This window comes from Acinonyx jubatus, chromosome B1 (assembly GCF_027475565.1).
Source record: "Acinonyx jubatus isolate Ajub_Pintada_27869175 chromosome B1, VMU_Ajub_asm_v1.0, whole genome shotgun sequence".
Taxonomy (NCBI): domain Eukaryota; kingdom Metazoa; phylum Chordata; class Mammalia; order Carnivora; family Felidae; genus Acinonyx; species Acinonyx jubatus.
In genome coordinates this window covers 99,616,665-99,640,691 of record NC_069382.1, presented here as the reverse complement: position 1 = coordinate 99,640,691, position 24,027 = coordinate 99,616,665, and the positions used below count along the sequence as shown (strand labels likewise).

At 35.4% G+C, this 24,027-nt stretch overlaps 1 protein-coding gene across 6 annotated transcripts in view; it reads left to right on the top strand.

The window, feature by feature from the left end:
* ADAD1 (adenosine deaminase domain containing 1) overlaps positions 1-24,027 on the top strand; it is a 106,960-nt gene that overhangs the window by 25,788 nt on the left and 57,145 nt on the right. For all 6 annotated transcript variants that reach the window (XM_053216992.1, XM_015074606.3, XM_015074604.3 and 3 more), the window contains exons 9-11: positions 1,243-1,472; positions 14,965-15,202; positions 19,926-20,058. In XM_053216992.1, the coding sequence (XP_053072967.1) occupies positions 1,243-1,472; positions 14,965-15,202; positions 19,926-20,058 (601 nt within the window). The remainder of the gene's footprint in view (positions 1-1,242; positions 1,473-14,964; positions 15,203-19,925; positions 20,059-24,027) is intronic.

Below are 24,027 nucleotides of genomic sequence, written 5' to 3'. Positions count from 1 at the left end.
TATTTTACATTTTTTAACACATTTTATTGGAAAAGATCTTGAACACAAATTGTCAGGATTTTTTTTTTCATTCTCTTTGTAGTTTAAAAAAATATTCATACAGAGAAAGAAAATAACTTAGGAACTGTGGTAGGAACAAAAATTAGGTATTCATTTGATTTTAAGGGACACAAAGATAGTAAAAAGAATTTATCTTTGCCAGAAGCTCTAAATATGGTTAATTTATGTTTGGTATTAATCTTGTAGAACTATGTTACTCCATTCCTACCTTGCTTTGGTTTTGCATCTATTTCTGTTCGTGAAATTAAATGAACACTGGCAAGTTAAACATGTCTGAAAAAAATTCTATTATTTTAAATAATAAAATTTATTATTTTGAGAGAGAGCATGCATGTGCGAGCAGGGGAGGGGCAGAGAGAGAGAGACAGAATCCCAAGTAGGCTCCACGATGTCACCACAGAGCCCGATGTGGGCTTGAACTCACAAACTGTGAGATCATGACCTGAGCCAAAATCAAGAGTCAGATGCTTAACTGACTGAGCCACCCAGATGACCCCCGTTCTTTTTTTATTATTTTTTTATTTTTTTAATGTTTGTTTATTTTTGAGAGAGAGACATAGAGCACTAGTGGGGGAGGGGCAGAGAGAGGGAGACACAGAATCCGAAGCAGGCTCCAGGCTCTGAACTGTCAGCACAGTGCCCTATGTGGGGTTTGAACTCATGGACTACAAGATTATGACCCAAGCCAAAGTCAGATGCTCAACCGACTGAGCCACCCAGGCACCCCACCCCCAGTTCTTAAGTACATAAAGATTTTTTAAAGTTTTAATTTAAATTCCAGTGTAATATTAGTTTCTGGGGTGCAGTATAGTGATTCACAATTTCCATTCAGCATGCAGTGTTCATACAAGTGCACTTCTTAATCCCTATCACCTATTTATTCCATCCCCCCATCCACCTACACTCTGGTAACCATCATTCTCTACAGTTAACATTCTGTTTCTTTCTTTGCCCCCCCACCCTTTCTCACCTTTGCTCAGTTGTTTTGTTAAAACACTAATTGAGCTTAAATTCCACGTCTGAGTGAGATCACCTGGTATTTTTCTTTTTCTGACTGACTTTCACTTAGCATAATACTCTCTAGCTCCATCTGTGTTGCTGCAAATGGTAAGATTTTGTTCTTTATGGCTGAGTAATATTCCACAGTTTTTTTTTAAAGGGATAAAACTTTTCTTTTTCTAGGCGTCTTAATCCACATTCTATATCTGCATTTGAAGCCAATGAAGAGCTGAGTCTCCATGTGGCTGTTGAAGGCAAAATTTATCTGACTATCTACTGTCCTGCAGATGTTGTTAATAGAGTAAGCAGTATGTCTTCAAGTGACAAATTGACAAGATGGGAAGTGCTTGGTGTACAGGGAGCATTGCTGAGTCACTTTATACAGCCAGTTTATATCAGCAGTATACTTGTTGGTGAGTGGGATTTCAGTACCTCCTGACCTCTTTTACTAAGTAAATATATTAATCAGTGTAAAACCAGAGTTTTTCACTCTTGAGCCTTTATTTAAGGTAAAAAACACATTCACTGTTTTGTTGAGATTTTCATTTCATGGTAGCTTATAATCATACTCAGTATAATATGACTTCTGCTTTCTTATCAGGAGGAGAAAAATTAATATTTTAAATTAGCCACTTAGATATATTATACCTTAGATACATTATACCTTGAACTTATACTTTTGTTTGCACAATATTTAATTATTTTTCCTTTTCTTTTAGAAAAAGGTGTTTCCTTGACCTTCTCAAATCTAAAAGTTTGTCTTTAGTTATCCTTGAAATAAGAAAAAAATATTAAGTGCCCATTTTGGGTTTTTTCCTACCTTTTTCATGCATTTGGTTATGATCTGGATCCTTTAAATTGGTCAAATGAGTAGGAAGTAGCTAGAGCACAAGATAAATAACGTGAATTAGCAATTTACTTCTTTCTGTGGTGGGAGGTATTACAGAATGCTGTATTTATATTTGAATGGTTATTTCAGGCATTATTTCAATAAACAGTTTTGGGGCTCAGTTTTATAGTTTTCATAAAGCCCTAGGTATTGCAAAACTTTAATTCCCTTGTGAAACACTTTAAATTATACTGTTACTTGGTTCTTCTTTGCTTACCATTTTTAATAACAGTTGCATGTACAAGCTTTAGATCCTCACATGGGTAAAATTTTTGTTTTTAGTGGTACTATTTCTTGTATTTTTTTCTTGGTTTTTTTTTTTTGTTGTTTGTTTGTTTAGATATACCATTTCTTAGAAATTTCTCTTAAAGGTAAAACTTTTTCAGTTCCATGTGTATATAAGATTCTGTATTTTCTTCCTATTTTTGTTTGGCTTTAATAAATTGTAAAAAGGAAAATGATTATTTCTTTTTTTTAATTTTCTAATATTAACCTTATTTTCTTTGTATAGGAAATACATTATTTGATTCACAATTCAAAAGATTCAGGAGGGTTTTCAGTAAAGCTTCCCTCCCATCCTAGTGCCCCAGGCACCCAATTTACTTCTGTGGCATTCATTGTTACTAGTTTTTTGTTTTTCTTTCCAAAGATAGTTTATGCTTATAGAAATAAATGAATACATTCTTTCCCTTTTCTTCTCTTTTCTATTCTGTATTTTATGTGAATAGATGATAACAGCTCATATTGTTTGCATCTTTTTTCATTTAATAATGTATCTTGGAAGTTTTTCCATGTTGAGGATGTAAAGAATTTCCTCATTATTCATGGCTCACTGTGTAATATTTCCTTGTATAAATATATCATAATTTATTTAACCATTTTTAGGTTGTGGTAATTTTAGGTTGTTTGTAGGGTGTTGTTTGTTTTTTTTTTTTTTTTTTTTGCCACTGCCAAAATGCTACAGTGAATGACCTTTTTATATTTATTATTTATGCATGTAAAATATATTACTAAGATGAATTCCTGGAAGTAGAATTGCAGGCAAAGAAGTATGCATTAGCAGTTTTGAAAAATATTACTAAGTTACCCTCCAAATCATATTGCCCCTGGTAAATATGGCAGTGGCTGCTATTCTTACCCTCAAAAGTGCTTACTTCTAAATCTACTTTTTCCAAATACATATTCATATAGATGATACATTTCTTAGATTTAATTTAGTTACCAAGGTTCTTTGCAATATTTTCTTTTAGTCAGGTCAGATACTCTCTCAGACACTTAAACTTTCCTCAATCTCCTTTAAGAAAGGCTCTTTTTCTTTTTGAATGTCTATTAAGTATCTAAGAATTATCTATGCATTCTCTAGAATCACAGCTTTCTTTGACTCTGATGAAGAAGGTATTTTAAAATATGTCATTTATATGACATAACTCCATACTATATTTAGTTTCTCAAAAGGATGGATATAGGTTCCTGTAAAATTACTTGGAATTTAGCTAGTGGTTGGGGCGCCTGGGTGGCTCAGTCTGTTGGGTGTCTGACTTTGGTTCAGGTCATGATCTCACAGCTTGTGAGTTTGAGCCCCACATCAGGCTCTGTGCTGACAGCTCAGAGCCTGGAGCCTGCTTTGGATTCTGTTTCCCTCCCTCTGTCTACCCCTCCTCCGCTCATGCTCTCTCTCTGTCTCAAAAATAAATAAACAATAAAAAACATTTTTTTAATTAAAAAAAAAAAGAATTTAGCTAGTGGTTTAGGATAGGAACTTAAAAATTAAATCTTGTCATTTTGAGTTCATCTTGCACCTAGCAATGGGGAACACCAGGTAACGATAAAACACTATATAAGACTTTGTAAAATTGTTTCTGCTCTCTTTTCTTGGCATCTTTGTAGGACACATCTAAAGCTAACTGATGTTCTGTCTGGCATAGTCTAAATGATTTTAATGTGTATAAGTTTGTAACAGAGTCACATTTTTGGATTTCTTATGTCTGGTGGAGGAGGTAGGAAGTTTTGAGGCAGAGGAATATACATTTTAAAAGAGCACCATTGGGTGATTCTTATACAGATGATGTGAATGGCTCTTTGAGAAATACTCATTTAAAGTGTCCGTACACTAAAAGAATGTGATTTGGAGAGCTAAAAGAATCCTGAGTTCACTGAACTGTATTAGTAGTCTAGTATAGCTGCTCACTTAATAATAAACTCTTTTTATGTCATTCCTATAGAGGATCATCTGACCTTAGTTTAAAAGCATCTAGTAATGTGGAGCATAGGATTTAAAGCCAATCTCTTCTATTAATTGAATAGCTCCAATTGTTTTAAAAACGAATTTCTCCGTATTTAGAATTTAAATTTACTTCCCTTTAATTAAATCTAGTTCTTTGAGAATAGTGACCTCATCCCATTCTCTTTTAATAAGTCTCATGAAAGTTTTTACAGTTCTTTATTTTGATTCTTAAAAACCTAATTTACTAGATCAGTTACCAATGGAGAGTATTATATTTTAAGACTTATTTAACATTTTAAAAAGTTTACAGAAACAAATTTTATGTTCTAGATATTGTCAGATATTTATCATTTTATGGTAGTATTCTTTTTCTTTTTTAGGAAAAAATCTTAGACTTGCATTTAAAAAGACATTTACTACTATTATTTGAATAAAAAGCAATCCAGACTAATATGGAAGAAATTTCACTTTGCTTAGGTACTTAAAAACAGCTGGATTTATATTTTCAAGGTTTTTAAGATATATTTTGCAAATTTGTTATTCTGTTAAGGTAAGGTCATCTGTCTAAACATTTCAAGAGTGTTTGTCCAGAGGTATTCCCATCCAGGAGTGTTTTTCATATGCTGATTTGAATTGTACATTTGGATTATAAAGAATACTAATTGCTGATTCCCTCTTAGTGAAACTGTTTTAAACATAGATTTAAACATTTCATAACCTTAGAGATTATGTTACTCCTTTTTTTTTTTTTTAAAGATCAGTGATTGGAGGTTCACAATGTTAATAAAAGACTTGCCCAAAATCATTCAGTTTGCCTATTGGCAGAGCCAAGACTCAAACCTAGTCTTATAACTTCTCATGCTGGTGCTTTTTTTTTTTATTAAATTGAGCTCTGACAGCTTTGTCTGAGCATAGCCAGTGACTAGAATTTCACTGCTATGTCTCTTAAACTTGATGGTCTTGAAGGCAGATGCTATGCCACACTCATCTTGGTCTGGATTATGTTCCCTAGCACAAATGTAAATGTTTCATGAATAAATGGTTTGAGTCAGCATGTTTTATTGTTGAAAGTGCTTTTATTTTTCTACTTAAAACGTATTCTGCCTGGAACAGTTAAAAAATATTTTTTTTTTTAAATTCTTTGCTCGTGTTACATTTGATGATCATCTGGGAAGCTTTTAAAATAATATGGGAATTAAGCATTGGTATTAATATTCCAATCCCTAGTGATTCTAATGTGCATCTAGAATTGATAATTATTGCTTTCTGGTAATCTAATTTTTTATATTCCTTTTTCATCAGGTATTTATTGAGCCACCTACTAAATGCTAGGTGCTGTGTACTGTTGTGTTACCCTCACTGGTGCCCTTTGTGTAAAATACAGAGTGAGTGTTATGAATACACACACAGGATGCTTCTTGCCTTATGTCTTCTTCTAGCCACACATTTGTGTTTCACAAGAACGTGATTTGTTTTCTCCAGATGTTCTGGGTATATGGGTGCTGGTGGTAACAATGTAATGCTTCAGACTAATTACAATGTTCCAGATGTGGTAGGACCAGTGCACAGTTCTCTAATGTTTGATTTAGATACTTCATTCTTATTCATGCAGCTTCAGTTTTTATTAGCTACTTCAGGAACCATTTTTTTTTAATATATGTAATTTATTGTCAAATTGGTTTCCATACAACACCCAGTGCTCATCCCAAAAGATGCCCTCTTCAATGCCCATCACCTACCCTTCCCTCTCTCCCACCCGCCCATCAACCCTCAGTTTGTTCTCAGTTTTTAAGAGTCTCTTATGCTTTGGCTCTCTCCCACTCTAACCTCTATTTTTTTTTTTCCTTCCCCTCCCCCATGGGTTTCTATTAAGTTTCTCAGGATCCACATAAGAGTGGACACATATGGTATCTGTCTTTCTCTGTATGGCTTATTTCACTTAGCATCACACTCTCCAGTTCCATCCACATTGCTACAAAAGGCCATATTTCATTCTTTCTCATTGCCACGTAGTATTCCATTGTGTATATAAACCACAATTTCTTTATCCATTCATCAGTTGATGGACATTTAGGCTTTTTCCACAATTTGGCTATTGTTGAGAGTGCTGCTATAAACTTGGGGTACAAGTGCCCCTATGCATCAGTACTCCTGTATCCCTTGGGTAAATTCCTAGCAGTGCTACTGCTGGGTCATAGGGTAGGTCTATTTTTAATTTTCTGAGGAACCTCCACACTGTTTTCAGGAACCATTTCTATTGATTTACATTACACTTATGGTAGATTATGCTCCTGAGAATCTTTTCTGTATAAAAAGCTGTCAAGTTGGGGCGCCTGAGTGGCTCAGTCGGTTCAGTATCTGACTTTGGCTCAGGTCATGATCTCACGGTCTGTGGGTTCAAGCCCCATGTCAGGCTCTGTGCTGACAGCTCTGAGCCTAGAGCCTGCTTCAGATTCTGTGTCTCCTTCTCTCTGCCCCTCCCCTACTCATGCTCTGTCTCTCTCTCTCTGTCAAAAATAAATAAAAATTTATTTATTTATTTATTTATTTATTTATTTATTTATTTATTTATTTTAATATATGAAATTTATTGTCAAATTGGTTTCAATACAACACCCAGTGCTCATCCCAAAAGGTGCCCTCCTCAATACCCATCACCCACCCTCCCCTCCCTCCCACCCCCCATCAACCCTCAGTTTGTTCTCAGTTTTTAACAGTCTTTTATGCCTTGGCTCTCTCCCACTCTAACCTCTTTTTTTTTTTCCTTCCCCTCCCCCATGTGTTTCTTTTAAGTTTCTCAGGATCCACATAAGAGTGAAAACATATGGTATCTGTCTTTCTCTGTATGGCTTATTTCACTTAGCATCACACTCTCCAGTTCCATCCACGTTGCTACAAAAGGCCATATTGCATTTTTTCTCATTGCAACGTAGTATTCTATTGTGTATATAAACCACAATTTCTTTACCCATTCATCAGCTGATGGACATTTAGGCTCTTTCCATAATTTGGCTATCGTTGAGAGTGCTGCTATAAACTTGGGGTACAAGTGCCCCTATGCATCAGTACTCCTGTATCCCTTGGGTAAATTCCTAGCAGTGCTATTGCTGGGTCATAGGGTAGGTCTATTTTTAATTTTCTGAGGAACCTCCACACTGTTTTCCAGAGCGGCTGCACCAGTTTGCATTCCCACCAACAGTGCAAGAGGGTTCCTGTTTCTCCACATCTCTCCAGCATCTATAGTCTCCTGATTTGTTCATTTTGGCCACTCTGACTGGCATGAGGTGATATCTGAGTGTGGTTTTGATTTGTATTTCCCTGATAAGGAGCGACGTTGAACATCTTTTCATGTGCCTGTTGGCCATCCGGATGTCTTCTTTAGAGAAGTGTCTATTCATGTTTTCTGCCCATTTCTTCACTGGGTTATTTGTTTTTCGGGTGTGGAGTTTGGTGAGCTCTTTATAGATTTTGGATACTAGCCCTTTGTCCGATAGGTCATTTGCAAATATCTTTTCCCATTCCGTTGGTTGCCTTTTAGTTTTGTTGGTTGTTTCCTTTGCTGTGCAGAAGCTTTTTATCTTCATAAGGTCCCAGTAATTCACTTTTGCTTTTAATTCCCTTGCCTTTGGGGATGTGTGGAGTAAGAGATTGCTACGGCTGAGGTCAGAGAGGTCTTTTCCTGCTTTCTCCTCTAGGGTTTGGATGGTTTCCTGTCTCACATTCAGGTCCTTTATCCATTTTGAGTTTATTTTTGTGAATGGTGTGAGAAAGTGGTCTAGTTTCAACCTTCTGCATGTTGGTGTCCAGTTCTCCCAGCACCATTTGTTAAAGAGACTGTCTTTTTTCCATTGGATGTTCTTTCCTGCTTTGTCAAAGATGAGTTGGCCATACGTTTGTGGGTCTAGTTCTGGGGTTTCTATTCTATTCCATTGGTCTATGTGTCTGTTTTTGTGCCAATACCATGCTGTCTTGATGATGACAGCTTTGTAGTAGAGGCTAAAGTCTGGGATTGTGATGCCTCCTGCTTTGGTCTTCTTCTTCAAAATTACTTTGGCTATTTGGGGCCTTTTGTGGTTCCATATGAATTTTAGAACTGCTTGTTCTAGTTTCGAGAAGAATGCTGGTGCAATTTTGATTGGGATTGCATTGAATGTGTAGATAGCTTTGGGTAGTATTGACATTTTGACAATATTTATTCTTCCAATCCATGAGCAGGGAATGTCTTTCCATTTCTTTATATCTTCTTCAATTACCTTCATAAGCTTTCTATAGTTTTCAGCATACAGATCTTTTACATCTTTGGTTAGATTTATTCCTAGGTATTTTATGCTTCTTGGTGCAACTGTGAATGGGATCAGTTTCTTTATTTGTCTTTCTGTTGCTTCATTGTTAGTGTATAAGAATGCAACTGATTTCTGTACATTGATTTTGTATCCTGCAACTTTGATGAATTCATGTATCAGTTCTAACAGACTTTTGGTGGAGTCTATCGGATTTTCCTTGTATAATATCATGTCATCTGCAAAAAGCGAAAGCTTGACTTCATCTTTGCCAATTTTGATGCCTTTGATTTCCTTTTGTTGTCTGATTGCTGATGCTAGAACTTCCAGCACTATGTTAAACAACAGCGGTGAGAGTGGGCATCCCTGTCGTGTTCCTGATCTCAGGGGAAAAGCTCTCAGTTTTTCCCCGTTGAGGATGATGTTAGCTGTGGGCTTTTCATAAATGGCTTTTATGATCTTTAAGTATGTTCCTTCTATCCCGACTTTCTCAAGGGTTTTTATTAAGAAAGGGTGGTGCTGGATTTTGTCAAAGGCCTTTTCTGCATCGATTGACAGGATCATATGGTTCTTCTCTTTTTTTTTTGTTAATGTGATGTATCACGTTGATTGATTTGCAAATGTTGAACCAGCCCTGCATCCCAGGAATGAATCCCACTTGATCATGGTGAATAATTCTTTTTATATGCCATTGAATTCGATTTGCTAGTATCTTATTGAGAATTTTTGCATCCATATTCATCAGGGATATTGGCCTGTAGTTCTCTTTTTTTACTGGGTCTCTGTCTGGTTTAGGAATCAAAGTAATACTGGCTTCATAGAATGAGTCTGGAAGTTTTCCTTCCCCTTCTATTTCTTGGAATAGCTTGAGAAGGATAGGTATTATTTCTGCTTTAAACGTCTGGTAGAACTCCCCTGGGAAGCCATCTGGTCCTGGACTCTTATTTGTTGGGAGATTTTTGATAACCGATTCAATTTCTTTGCTGGTTATGGGTCTGTCCAAGCTTTCTATTTCCTCCTGATTGAGTTTTGGAAGCGTGTGGGTGTTTAGGAATTTGTCCATTTCTTCCAGGTTGTCCAATTTGTTGGCATATAATTTTTCATAGTATTCCCTGATAATTGTTTGTATCTCTGAGGCATTGGTTGTAATAATTCCATTTTCATTCATGATTTTATCTATTTGCATCATCTCCCTTTTCTTTTTGAGAAGCCTGGCTAGAGGTTTGTCAATTTTGTTTATTTTTTCAAAAAACCAACTCTTGGTTTCGTTGATCTGCTCTACAGTTTTTTTAGATTCTATATTGTTTATTTCTGCTCTGATCTTTATTATTTCTCTTCTTCTGCTGGGTTTAGGCTGTCTTTGCTGTTCTGCTTCTATTTCCTTTAGGTGTGCTGTTAGATTTTGTATTTGGGATTTTTCTTGTTTCTTGAGATAGGCCTGGATTGCAATGTATTTTCCTCTCAGGACTGCCTTCGCTGCATCCCAAAGCGTTTGGTTTGTTGTATTTTCATTTTCGTTTGTTTCCATATATTTTTTAATTTCTTCTCTAATTGCCTGGTTGACCCACTCATTCGTTAGTAGGGTGTTCTTTAACCTCCATGCTTTTGGAGGTTTTCCAGACTTTTTCCTGTGGTTGATTTCAAGCTTCATAGCATTGTGGTCTGAAAGTATGCATGGTATAATTTCAATTCTTGTAAACTTATGAAGGGCTGTTTTGTGACCCAAGTATATGATCTATCTTGGAGAATGTTCCATGTGCACTTGAGAAGAAAGTATGTTCTGTTGCTTTGGGATGCAGAGTTCTAAATATATCTGTCAAGTCCATCTGATCCAATGTATCATTCAGGGCCCTTGTTTCTTTATTGACCGTGTGTCTAGATGATCTATCCATTTCTGTAAGTGGAGTGTTAAAGTCCCCTGCAATTACCACATTGTTATCAATAAGGTTGCTTATGTTTATGAGTAATTGTTTTATATATTTGGGGGCTCCAGTATTCGGCGCATAGACATTTATAATTGTTAGCTCTTCCTGATGGATAGACCCTGTAATTATGATATAATGCCCTTCTTCATCTCTTGTTCCAGCCTTTAATTTAAAGTCTAGTTTGTCTGATATAAGTATGGCTACTCCAGCTTTCTTTTGGCTTCCAGTAGCATGATAAATAGTTCTCCATCCCCTCACTCTCAATCTAAAGGTGTCCTCAGGTCTAAAATGAGTCTCTTGTAGACAGCAAATAGATGGGTCTTGTTTTTTTATCCATTCTGATACCCTATGTCTTTTGGTTGGCGCATTTAATCCATTTACATTCAGTGTTATTATAGAAAGATACGGGTTTAGAGTCATTGTGATGTCTGTATGTTTTATGCTTGTAGTGATGTCTCTGGTACTTTTTCTCACAGGGTCCCCCTTAGGATCTCTTGTAGGGCTGGTTTAGTGGTGACAAATTCCTTCAGTTTTTGTTTGTTTGGGAAGACCTTTATCTCTCCTTCTATTCTAAATGACAGACCTGCTGGATAAAGGATTCTCGGCTGCATATTTTTTCTGTTTAGCACACTGAAGATCTCGTGCCAATCCTTTCTGGCCTGCCAAGTTTCAAAAGAGAGATCAGTCACGAGTCTTATAGGTCTCCCTTTATATGTGAGGGCACGTTTATCCCTTGCTGCTTTCAGAATTTTCTCTTTATCCTTGTATTTTGCCAGTTTCACTATGATATGTCGTGCAGAAGATCGATTCAAGTTACGTCTGAAGGGAGTTCTCTGTGCCTCTTGGATTTCAATGCCTTTTTCCTTCCCCAGTTCAGGGAAGTTCTCAGCTATTATTTCTTCAAGTACCCCTTCAGCACCTTTCCCTCTCTCTTCCTCCTCTGGGATACCAATTATGCGTATATTATTTCTTTTTAGTGTATCACTTAGTTCTCTAATTTTCCCCTCATACTCCTGGATTTTTTTATCTCTCTTTCTCTCAGCTTCCTCGTTTTCCATAACTTTATCTTCTAGTTCACCTATTCTCTCCTCTGCCTCTTCAATCCGAGCTGTCGTCGTTTCCATTTTGTTTTGCATTTCGTTTAAAGCGCTGTTCCTTAGTCCCTTGATCTCTGTAGCAAGAGATTCTCTGCTGTCCTCTATACTGTTTTCAAGCCCAGCGATTAATTTTATGACTATTATTCTAAATTCACTTTCTGTTATATTATTTAAATCCTTTTTGATCAGTTCATTAGCTGTTGTTATTTCCTGGAGATTCTTCTGAGGGGAATTCTTCCGCTTGGTCATTTTGGATAGTCCCTGGAGTGGTGCGGACCTGCAGGGCACTTCCCCTGTGCTGTGGTGTATAACTGGAGTTGGTGGGTGGGGCCACTGTCCGACCTGATGTCTGCCCCCAGCCCACCGCTGGGGCCACAGTCAGACTGGCGTGTGCCTTCTCTTCCCCTCTCCTAGGGGCGGAATTCACTGTGGGGTGGCGTGGCCCGTCTGGGCTACTTGCACACTGCCAGGCTTGTGGTGCTGGATATCTGGCGTATTAGCTGGGGTGGGTAGGCAAGGTGCACGGGGGCAGGAGGGGCAGGCTTAGCTCGCTTCTCCTTAGGTGATCCACTTCAGGAGGGGCCCTGTGGCAGCGGGAGGGAGTCAGATCCGCTGCCGGAGGTTTGGCTCCGCAGAAGCACAGAGTTGGGTGTTTGCACGGAGCGAGCAAGTTCCCTGGCAGGAACTGGTTCCCTTTGGGATTTTGGCTGGGGGGTGGGCGGGGGAGATGGCGCTGGCGAGCGCCTTTGTTCCCCAACAAACTGAGCTCTGTCGTCCGGGGGCTCAGCAGCTCTCCCTCCCTTTGTCCTCCAGCCTTCCCGCTTTCTGAGCAGAGCTGTTCACTTATGACCTCCCAGATGCTAAGTCCCGCTTGCTGTCGGAACACACTCGTCGGGCCCCTCCACTTTTGCAAGCCAGACTCGGGGGCTCTGCTTGGCCTGCAGGCCGCCCCTCCGCCGGCTCCCTCCCACCAGTCCGTGGAGCGTGCACCGCCTCGCTGCCCTTCCTAGCCTCTTCCGTGGGCCTCTCATGTGCACTTTGCTCCAGAGACTCCGTTCTGCTAATCCTCTGGCGGTTTTCTGGGTTATTTAGGCAGGTGTAGGTGGAATCTAAGTGATCAGCAGGACGCGCGGTGAGCCCAGTGTCCTCCTATGCCGTCATCTTCCCTCTCTCCTCCAAAAATAAATAAAAATTTTAAAAAAAAGCTGTCAATTCAGGTCTGCTTCAGTCTTTGATTAGATTTATTTTTTGACTTACCTTTCGAGTTTTATGTTGTTATTTTAGATGATTTTAAATAAATCAAACTTTTCCTATTATATGACATAATTTTAGAGCCGTATTTTTCCAGGAACAAGATTTAGTTTCAAGATAGAACCAAAACCACATCTCAGATTTAGTTAATACTTAAAGCATACATATATAAGGGGGAAAAGTAAAATTTCTAGTATCAATATCCTTGATTTTTTCTATTAAATTATTGCTTTTATACCACCCTATTAAAACATCTAGTTGAAACAATTTGGTATTTAAGGAATCTCACGTGGAATTTGAGTTGCAGTGTTGTTGGGTTCTTTGTTTTTTTTTTGTTTTTTCCTAAATATGTCTTGGTACCTTGGGCACAAATAGTATCCTTATCTTATTACAGTATGTCTTATTCTGTTTGGGCTACTACTCTGTTTGTGGCTACCCACCACAGATTGGGTGTCTTAAGCACCTAACCATATATTTCTCACACTTCTGGAGGCTAGAAATTCTAGGATCATGGTGCTGACAGATTCACTGTCTGGTGAGGGCCTGTCTCCTAATTCATGGTTGACTGTTTTCTTACTGTGTCCTAATACTGTAGCAGGGGTGAAAGCCTCTTTTATGAGGGCACCTCACAAAGGCCCACCTCCAACTACCATCACATTGGGAATTAGGTTTCAACATATTAATTTTGTGGGAATACATTTAGTTTGTAGCACAGTATGTAATATATAACATTTTCTTTTGAATCCATGTCTTCTGTCCACTATAGATACAGTGACTATTCCACAGACCACAGACCTTCCTTCTTACCAGTATTTTATGTCCAAGCATCTTTTTTTTGTGTGCCCAGCATATCTTTATCCTAGACTTCATTTGTCAGTATTTCTTAATTTGTGATATTCAAAGGTGTGCTCAGTGTCTATCAGTAGATGAATAAAGAAGATGTGGTGTATACATACATTGGAATATTATTCAGTCATTAAAAAGAATGAAATCTTGCCATTTGCAGCAACATGGGTTAGATCTAGAGGGTATAGGCTAAGCAATATAAGTCCTAGAAAGACAAATATCATGAGTTTACTCCTGTGGAATTTAAGAAACAAAGAAGCAGGAAAAAAAAAAACAAACCAGAAAACAGACTCCTAACTATAGAGAAGGTACATTGGAGGGAGTGTGAGTGAAATAGGTGATGGGGATTTTAAGAGTACACATCTTGATGAGTGCCAAGTAATACACAGAATTGTTGAATCACTATGTTAAATACCTGTAACTAATTTAACACTGTATGTTAACTATACCAGAATTAAAATGAAACGCACACACACACACACAAAGGAGTGCTTAGAAAAAGGGTAACAAAAGCAACTCATGCTCTCTTTACATCATTTTCTAGTTTCCAAGTAGTCATAATGAGTGTAAGACCAGTAGCCATCCATCTCAACAATTTCAGTGATACGGAAACAACTTTTTTCTGAAGTATTATCTAGTAGTTTATAAAATTTCTCTTGTGAGAACCTCCGACCCTCTAAGGAGAAAAGAGATCTACTTTAGAATTCTTAATTTTTAAATAGGAATGACTTGTTTAACTTCTGTTTTAAGTTTTCAGCCCATTATTTTATACCTTACTAATGACATTGCATCTCTTTGAGCTCTCTTTCAACAATTATTTTAACCAAGAACTCCAAAGTTTTGATATTGGTCAAAATTTTAACCAGAAATGGCCATTCTTTAAATTACTTTGTGTTGTGAAACTGAACTGTTACAGTACTAGAATAATTGTAATTTGTGGTCCTTAGATATAGAAAAGTAACTTACTCTCACCATTTCTCAGCCACATTTATCTCATGTATTAGGTGTTGGTTTCATGCTGTCATCTGAGAAATCAAGACGAGTCAATTGTCTTTGGCAGAAACCTGTATAAAGTACTGGGATTTTTTTCTTTGCTTGCTTGCTTGTTTTTTGTTTTCTTTTTTTTCTGGGTCAGTTCTGGCTCTTCACTGGAATTTCAATTTTTTTTACTTTCTGTATTTTCTGTAGATTCTTTTTTGTATAGAAATCATGACCTTGATACCTTGTCCTAATTCTGGTAAAGAATATGGAAACAGGTGCTAAGACAGAAGTAGGAAAGGAAAAGTAGCAAGATTAAAGATAGACTTTAGACTCTTTCCATTTTTTTTTTTTTTTTTGGTGTATAGTCTTTTAATATTGAACTTTTTCTGAGTGTTTTGTTTTTACTTTTTAGGTAATGGGAATTGCAGCGATACTAGAGGTTTAGAAATTGCTATAAAGCAACGTGTTGATGATGCACTGACTTCAAAACTTCCAATGTTTTACTTGGTCAACAGACCTCATGTTAGTTTAGTACCTTCTGCATATCCACTTCAAACAAACTTGGAATATAAATCCCTGAGTCTGAATTGGGCACAGGGGGACATTTCTTTGGAGATTGTGGATGGCCTAAGTGGAAAGATCACTGAAAGGTTAGCATTTCTAATTTCTTTTAAAACCGCATATTAAGCAGGGCACTTGTGATGAGTACTGGGTATTATATGTAAGTGCTGAATCACTAAATTGTATACCTAAAACTAATATTACACTGTGTCAACTAACTGGAATTTAAATAAAAATGAAAAAAAAGAAAAAGTAAATTGTAAGAGAAAATACTGTATTTATTAGAAAAGAACATCTGTACATAAATCTGTACATAAAAAGAAAAACTGTACATACAATTTAAACCTGTGTTGTTCAAGGATCAGCTGTATTTAGAAGTGCAAGTGTAAGGGGCCCAGAAGTTAAGCTTCACAGTAAATCTCCCTCTGTCTATGCTATAATAAAAACAAAGTCCCTCCCAAAAGCACATATAAGCAAAATAATACATTTTAATACAGTTTTTAAAATTATTGTAACTTTTTTAGGTAAAAAATTTTAAATTATGAACAATAATGGTGTGTTATCATTGAGTATGACTATACTAAGTTAAGGAGAAAAAAAAAACATTTTTTTTTTCTGATGAGAAAACAGACCTGGAGAAGTTCTATAACTTACTGAAGTTACATAGTAAGTTGAATGGAGCCAGCATTTAAAATCAGTCTCCAGAACCTGTATTTTTCTAAGTATCATTTCATGATTTTAAATACTTAAAATTTTTTTAAACATTTATTCATTTTTGAGAGACAGCATGAGCGGGAGAGCGGCAGAGAGAGGGAGACACAGAATCCGAAGCAGGCTCCAGGCTCCGAGCTGTTAGCATAGAGCCCAACCCAAGGCTCAAACTCATGAATTGTGAGATCATGATCTAAGCTGAAGTCAGATGCTTAACCAACTGAGCCACCCAGGCACACCTCATTTCATGATTTTAATTAGCACTGGAATCATATAATGTGTTTGTATTAAAAATTCATTTTCTCTTACTGAAGCTGAATTTCTGGATCTAAGGCTCAAGAATCTGTATATTTGATATGTGTTTTCAAGTATTACCTACTTACACTTAATTTTTTATTTTTTTACTTTTTATTTTTGAGAGCGAGAGAGACAGAGCATGAGCCAGGGAGAGCAGAGAGAGAGAGGGAGACACAGAATCCAAACTAGGCTCCAGGCTCTGAGCTTGTCCACATAGAGCCCTACACGGGGCTTGAATTCACAAACCACAAGATCATGACCTGAACTGAAGTCGGATGCTGAACCGACTGAGCCACTTAGGCGCCCCTATTACTTACTTACACTTAAATGTGAGAACTAACATACTATGTTATACTACCTTCTTGTAATAACCCTGTAGATTAGGTTGTATTGTTGCTCTTTTACAGGTAAACTGTCAAGTAGGTTAAATACCTTGTTTAAAGTCATCCAAATAGTAAGTGACACAGCTGGGATTCTGATCTGGACATTGTATTTCCAAAGCCCTTGTCTTTAGACACTATGCCTTTAGACATTTCTTTGTAACATCCCTGCCACTGATTGTCAAGCAAAGCTAAAACCCTTCTTTTCGTGTGACCATAGGTTTATACTGAAGTAATGAATAATGTTAAAAGTTTAAATGCTTAATCTTGCTTTCTTTATAAAAGATGGATTTAAATCAAGACCACATACAAATATTTCTTGGTATGAACTCAGTCAAGCATTCTGTTGATTACTTCAACTAATGTGAATTAAACTATTGCTTTGCATCATCAAAAAGTAATATCACTGTTAATTATGAACAAACTATACACATAAAAACAAAACAAATCTTCGATAAAAGACATTTAAAAATCTTTTACTGAAAACAGAAAATAATGCAACAAGACTAAAATCAATAAATATAAAATGAGTCTAATTCTTTTATTGTAGCTAAATCCTTGCCAGGTGATTACAAATGAAGAGAGCAGATGTGATCTAAATATTAGACAAAGTATAGTTCAACCTCAAAGCATTACGTAAGGCAAAGGATACTTTATCATTGAAAGGTATAATTTACAAGGAAGACAAAAACAGTTAATGGATATCTATGCAACAAATAACATAGTATCAAGGTTCATATAGCAGAAGTTACAGAAAAGAAGGAAAAATTAAGATCCACCACTAGTTGAGACCATAATTGACCTCTTTCATTAGCAAATAGACAATAAGCAAGGATATAGTGGTTTTTAATAACAAAAAGATAGATTTGCTTAACTTATGAAACTTTGCACCATAAAAATGTAAAATATACCTACTTTTCAAGAACCTGTAGAATACTGAAAAAAATTCATCCTATGTTAGGCCACAAAGAAAATTTCAAATTCTAAAAGAAGCAATGTGTAGATAGCATTTGTAATATAGTAAATCTATAAATACTAAAATCAGGATACTAGAAATTTATTGGGAAAAATACTCTTAACTTTTGGCTCAAAGAGGAAATGTAAAATGAAACTTCAGAATATTTAGAATACAAGGATATTGAAAGCATTTCATGTAAGAACTTAGGATATAGCTAAAGCAAAGCTGAATAGAAAATCAGTACTTTAAATGCTTATATCAACAAATAATGGAAATCAAGCAGAATGAAAAAAATCAATAAAAGAAATGTAAATTAAAGAGCTAGAGCACAAACAAGTTGTAAGTAATCATAAAAAGCTGATTCTGGTAAATGTCACTTATTAATCTCATTTAACAAAAAGGGAGTAATTAACAAAAATAGAAGATTGAAAGAATCCTAAAAAACTTCTTTGGTCAACCATGTAAATATATTTGAAAATCTTGTGAAATGCATACATTTCTAGGAAAAAATTATTTCTATAACTGGTACAGAAGAGGGAAAAATCTAAACACTGTTTTCATAATAAAAGTTATCAAGAAGATGCCCTAACTGTTCTCAAAGAAGGCACCATTCTGCGGTGGTTCAGAGGAATTTTTTAAATCTTAAATAGTAGACATTTCCAGTGCTATCTAAAGATAGAAAACTTCAAAATCCTTTTATGAAGCAGGTATACCACTGTACTTAAATAGGATAGAAGATTGATGCCCTCCCCTCACAAAAGTTACAGGCTAAACTTTCTTTTTTATCTGAGCAAAATTTATGTATAAAATATTAGGAAGCAGAATGTAGTAGTATATTAAAAATATATATATATATATTTTATACAGCAATACCAATTGGTATTTTTTCTAGGAATTTGAGGATAGTACTAACATAATAGAAATAATACCACATTAGAAATTCTTATTAAAATAATTTGTCATAATAATTGATCTAGGGAAATACCCCAAATATTCCTCTCTATAAATTCTAAGAAGGCACATAATACAGATATTCAACTATCTAGATAAAGATAATAAAAAAGGAATATTTTGATACTTTTGTTAAAGATAAAATGTGTCTTTATTAGAAGTATCATCATGATTGATGAGGAAATCTCAGAAGCATTTCCACTAACATCCAGAACAAGACATTATTGTTTACTGTTACTGCTATTTAATCTTTTACTGAAAGCATTTGGACAAGAGAAAGAAGTGAGAGGCTATAAAATATTGAAAAGAAGGAGGTAAAATTACCTTTATTTGCATATGGTATCATTTATACCTGAAAAGCTGAAGAATCATTGGAAAAAACTACAACAAAAGGTTATCTTGGTGAAAATATTAATAAAGATATCACACAACAGATTTCATACACCAGAGGGTACGTTAACTACTGCTGTATATAAACTACCTCAAAACGTGGTTAAAACTACCTCAAAACTTAAATAACCAGTTATTACTGCTCACAAGTTTTTAGGTCACCTGAGCTGGATTTGATTAGACTCCCTCATTCATCTGGAGTTAGCTCTAGGTCAATTGAAAGTCAATTTGGCTGATCTTAGAGGGATGACGGGAATCTGGTCCATATGTTATCTCAACCTCTTGTAGATTAGTCCCAGCTGGCTCATTTGGCAGAGGATTCCCTAGAGAATGAGAACACAAACCTATGAGGCCCAGGCTCAGAACTGACCCATCATCTATTCTGTTCAAAATAAGTCACAAAGCTAGACCAAATTCAAGGGGAGGAGAAATTAACCACAGTTATTGAGAGGAGAATTTGAAAAGTCACATTATAAAGAGCATGAACACAGGGAGGAAGAAAGGATTTGGGCAATTTTTGTAATCACAAGAACAGCTAATGTGAGCAGATACAACGAAGAGAGAGTTACAATAGCAAAAACTTTCATAGTCTGTGGACCTGCTTTTATTAGAAACAAAAAATATATCTACATGCACGTATGCAAATATGGGAGGTCATGAGAAGGGGTGTAGATATTTTACTTTTTATTGAGTTAAATTTACATACAGTGAAATGCACTGCACAGTTTCATGATTTTTGATATATGTATATACCTGTGTAACCATCACTCCAAAGTGCAGGACATTTTCATCAGTTCCAGAAAATATTTCTCTGCTTTTTTCCAGTCAATTCTGGTAAAACCATTGTTTTAATTTGGATCAAAATAGATTAATTTTGCTTCAAACAATAAAATGCTCCAATGTCCATCTTCTTTAATTTTTAATGCAACACTATAGTAACTAAAACTGCAATTTAATAAAAGAAATAAGCTTCAGAAAATAATTAAATATTCAGAACAATTTTCATGTAAATTGCATTGTACATAACTGAGAAAAATATTTGTAGATTCTGTGTTGATTTTACTCTCTACAGTGTCAACATATATCCTTGAATAATGATGAATGTTTCATTCCTTCCTACTTTAGTTCCCCATTTAAAAGTGGTGTGTCAATGGCAAGTCGGCTTTGTAAGGCTGCAATGTTAAGTCGATTTAACCTGCTTGCCAAAGAAGCTAAAAAAGAAGATTTACTTGAAGCTAGTACATACCATGCAGCAAAGGTAAGTCCTTCAAGGAATGAAAATGATTATAGAAATCAAATTTAAGACAACAAAAATGTAATTTGATGATGATACACAGCAGAAGTTGGTTGAATAGTACCTGACTATAAAGTATTGCCATGTACTGGTAAAATTCATTTTTAAATGACTATGCCAGAAATTGGATGTGTAAATGAGTGTTGCCAGTTAAAGTAGTGACCTTAGTTGGTAGGTACATACTTAGATGATATCAGTCAAAACCTGCTTTCATATGCAGAGAAACAAAATGGTAATGAATTTTTTTTCTGTAGGTGTTAACTATGTTAACTTTAGAGCTTACGTATTTTAAAATAATACATTAAAATACCCATATAATTAATTTTCCTATTTCAAAGTTGTGAAATAGCTTTAATTTCAGCATGTGACTTGGACCTGATTAGGTTGGTGATTCACAGAGCCTTTTTCTCTCTTTAAAAATATTGTTTTTAGTATTACAAATGTAATGTATAGAGAATTTGCCAATTTTTTTAAATACAAAGGAAAAATACTACTTGTAATCATTCCTACTTGTCAAATTATAATGTTCTTAATCTTTTATAAGATTAAGAGCTATTGCATGTTATAAGCACATTATTTCAGTTTTTGTCACCTGTGTCATGCATATATATATATGTGTGTGTGTGTGTGTGTGTGTATATTTACATAAATTTTAAAATATTAAGTTCATACTGGATGTTTTTGAATCTGCTCTTTTCATTCGGAATAGTCTGACATGAACCATGTTACATAATATGACATACCCATCACATTAAGTTTAATAACATCAAGTTATTAAATACAGATTGTTTCTGATGGCCTAATTCAGTTAATAATCTAGTATTGTATGAAAGTCCCTTAATTTCACCAATATCTTAATGCTCACACTATAAATCCCCACCTGTGAAACAAATTATAATAACTACAGATTTGTGGGTATGTATACACATTTTTAAGTATAAAGTCTTATCTACACAATTTTTGGGTTTGGTGGCAAGAAGAAATTGCAGATCATTTTTATAAAAGAAAGTATGAAACGGGACAAAATTCTCAAAAAACCACCTTTCACAACTCTGGGAATTGAAGACAGAAAAACAGCAGAAAGTGTATATTCTTGAAAAACTGCTAGAACTTTGGATAAGAATAACAGGAGTTTGTGGTGCCTTCACCCAGAGCTGTTCCTCTTCTTTTTCCCTCCCCTCTGCTAGTTTGAATGGCAAAACCCGTAGTTTTTACTAGAGGGAGGATGCCACTGGAAGTAGTAGATTTGCTACTTAAGAGTGGACTTGATTTGGTGCAGGGGGTGAAAATTTGAGGCTTTTTCAGCTAAAAGTGACAAACCTAGTAACAAACAGATGAGGAAAATCAACAATTTTTCTGGCCCAAGATTGCAGTCCTGGTTGGGGCAAGTGATGCACCAACTAGTAACTTAATAGGTAGGCTTTGGAAATGAAAGAGTCATAGAAGAGCTGAGATAAATTCTCCATATATCCTTGGCTGAATGAGAAACTACACTTGTGCAGGGAAGATCCCAGAGAACCCAGTAAAGAGTGAAAGTGTAAAAGAGAACTGGCTATGGCATTAAATTCAGTAGTCCCTCCTTATGCATGGGGGATACTTCCAGTAACCCCAGTGGATGCCTAAAACGGCAGATAGTACTGAACCCTATATATACTGTTGTTTTCTTATACATACATACCTGTGATAAAGTGTTTTATAAATTAGGCACAATAAGAGATTAACAACAATAATATTAAATAGAACAATTATAATATACTGTAATAAAGGTTGTGTGGTCTCTTTCTCAAAATATTTTATTGTGCTGTACTCACCTTTCTTTTTCTTGTGAAATGATAAAATGCTTATGTGATGAAATGAAGTAAGGTGAATGATGTAGGCATTGTGACATAGCATGAAGGCTACTACTGACCTTCTGATACCTCAGAAGGAGGATCATCTGCTTCCGGAACGCGATTAACTACGGGTAACTGAAACCAGGGAAAGCAAAACCATGGATAAGGTGGGGGGAACTGTGGACATAATCTCTCTCTCTCTCTCTCTCTCACACACACACACACACACACACACACACACACACACACACACAAATTGATCAGAAGAATGTAGATGCCTTGTAGGTTTAAGGTGTTTGAGCAGTATCAACTGAAATCATTTGTTTATCATTAAGTTATGTAGATAGAGGGTAAGCATTCAGAAGCCAGGCTAAAACACAAATATAAGAATAAAAAAACTTGGGAGAGATAGCAGCAGTTGCACACCATGGAGCAAACAGATGTCACAATTTAAGCAAGGTAAATTAAAAAAAAAAACTTTAGAAAAACTAAAACTATATCCAGATTTGCTACAATATATTATTTAAAAAGTTTAAGTTTAAGCCAAAAGTTCTGGGATATGTAAAAAAAAAAACACAAAAGTGAAACCTATACTCAGGAAAAAATAACAGTCCATAGAAACTGATTTTGTTGAGTTTAGCAAATGTTGAGTATAGCAAACTTCAAAGTAGCTATTATAAATATGTTTGGAGAATTAATGGAAAATATAAGTGTATTAATAAATAGGCAATCTCAGTGGAGAAATAGAAATGATAAAACAACAAATAAAAATTCCAGAATTGAAATAATATGTAATAAATGAAAAATTATTTAGATGGGCTCAACAATACATTTGAGATGACAGATAAAAATCAATAAACTTTGAAGATAATAGAAAGTTTTTTTGAAAGACAGAATGAAAACAAATGGAAGAATGAAAAACAACATCAGAGATCTGTGGAAAAATATTAAGCTCACCAACATATGTGTATTAGGAATCTCAGAGGGAAAGAAATAAAAAGGGCTGGGAAAAATATTTGAAGAAATAATTACTGAAAAAATCCCCAAACTGGAAGAAAAACTTTAACAGATCCAGGAAACTCAGCAGACTCCCAAGAAAGGAAAAACTATTTTAAAAGATCCATGCCCTCTAAATCCAACCATAAGTCAGAGAAAGACAAATATCATACGATTTCACTCATATGTGGAATTTATGAAGCAAGACAAATGAACAAAATAAAAAGACAGACTCTTAAATATAGAGAACAAACCAATGGTTGCCAGAGAAAAGGTGGGTGGGGATGGGTCGAAAAAGTAAGGGGATTAAGATTTATCTAATGATGAACACTGAGTAATGTATAGAATTGTTGAATCACTATATTGCACACCTGAAACTAATATAACACTGTAATTGGAATTTTAAAAATAAAATTTTAAAAAAGATTCATATCTAGATATGTCATATTCAGACTGCTTAAGACGAAGACAAAGAGAAAATCTTGAAAACCGCAAAAGAAAAAAGTTGCCAACCAAAGAGCAGTACATCTAAAGGCTGATTCCTCATTAGCAACAATGGAGGCCAACCTAAAATAACCAGAACAGTCTTGAATAAGAATAGAGTTTGACAGTTCACACTTCCTGATTTCAAAGCTTACCAGAAAGTCACAGTAATCAAGACACTGTAATACTGGCATAAGGATAAACATATAGATCAATAGGATATAATTGATAGTTGAGAAATAAATCCTGGCATTTATGGTCAGTTGATTTTTAACAAGAGCACCAAGATAATTCAGTGGGAAAAAAATTGTCTTTTTGGCAAATAGTCTTGGGACAACTTGAAATCTACATGGAAAAGAATGAACTTGGACCTCTACCTCACACTATATACAAAAATTAACTCAAAATGGATGATCTATGTAAGAGTTAAAACTACAAAACTCTTAGGAGAAAACATAGAAGAAAATATGTGTATTCTTAAGTTAGAGAAAGGTTTCTTAGATCTATCAAAAATATCCATAAGAGAAAAAATTTGTATTTTAGACTTTATTATAATAACAACTTTTGCATTTCAAGAATTATTAAGAAAATGAAAGGGCAAGCTACATACTAATAGAAAATA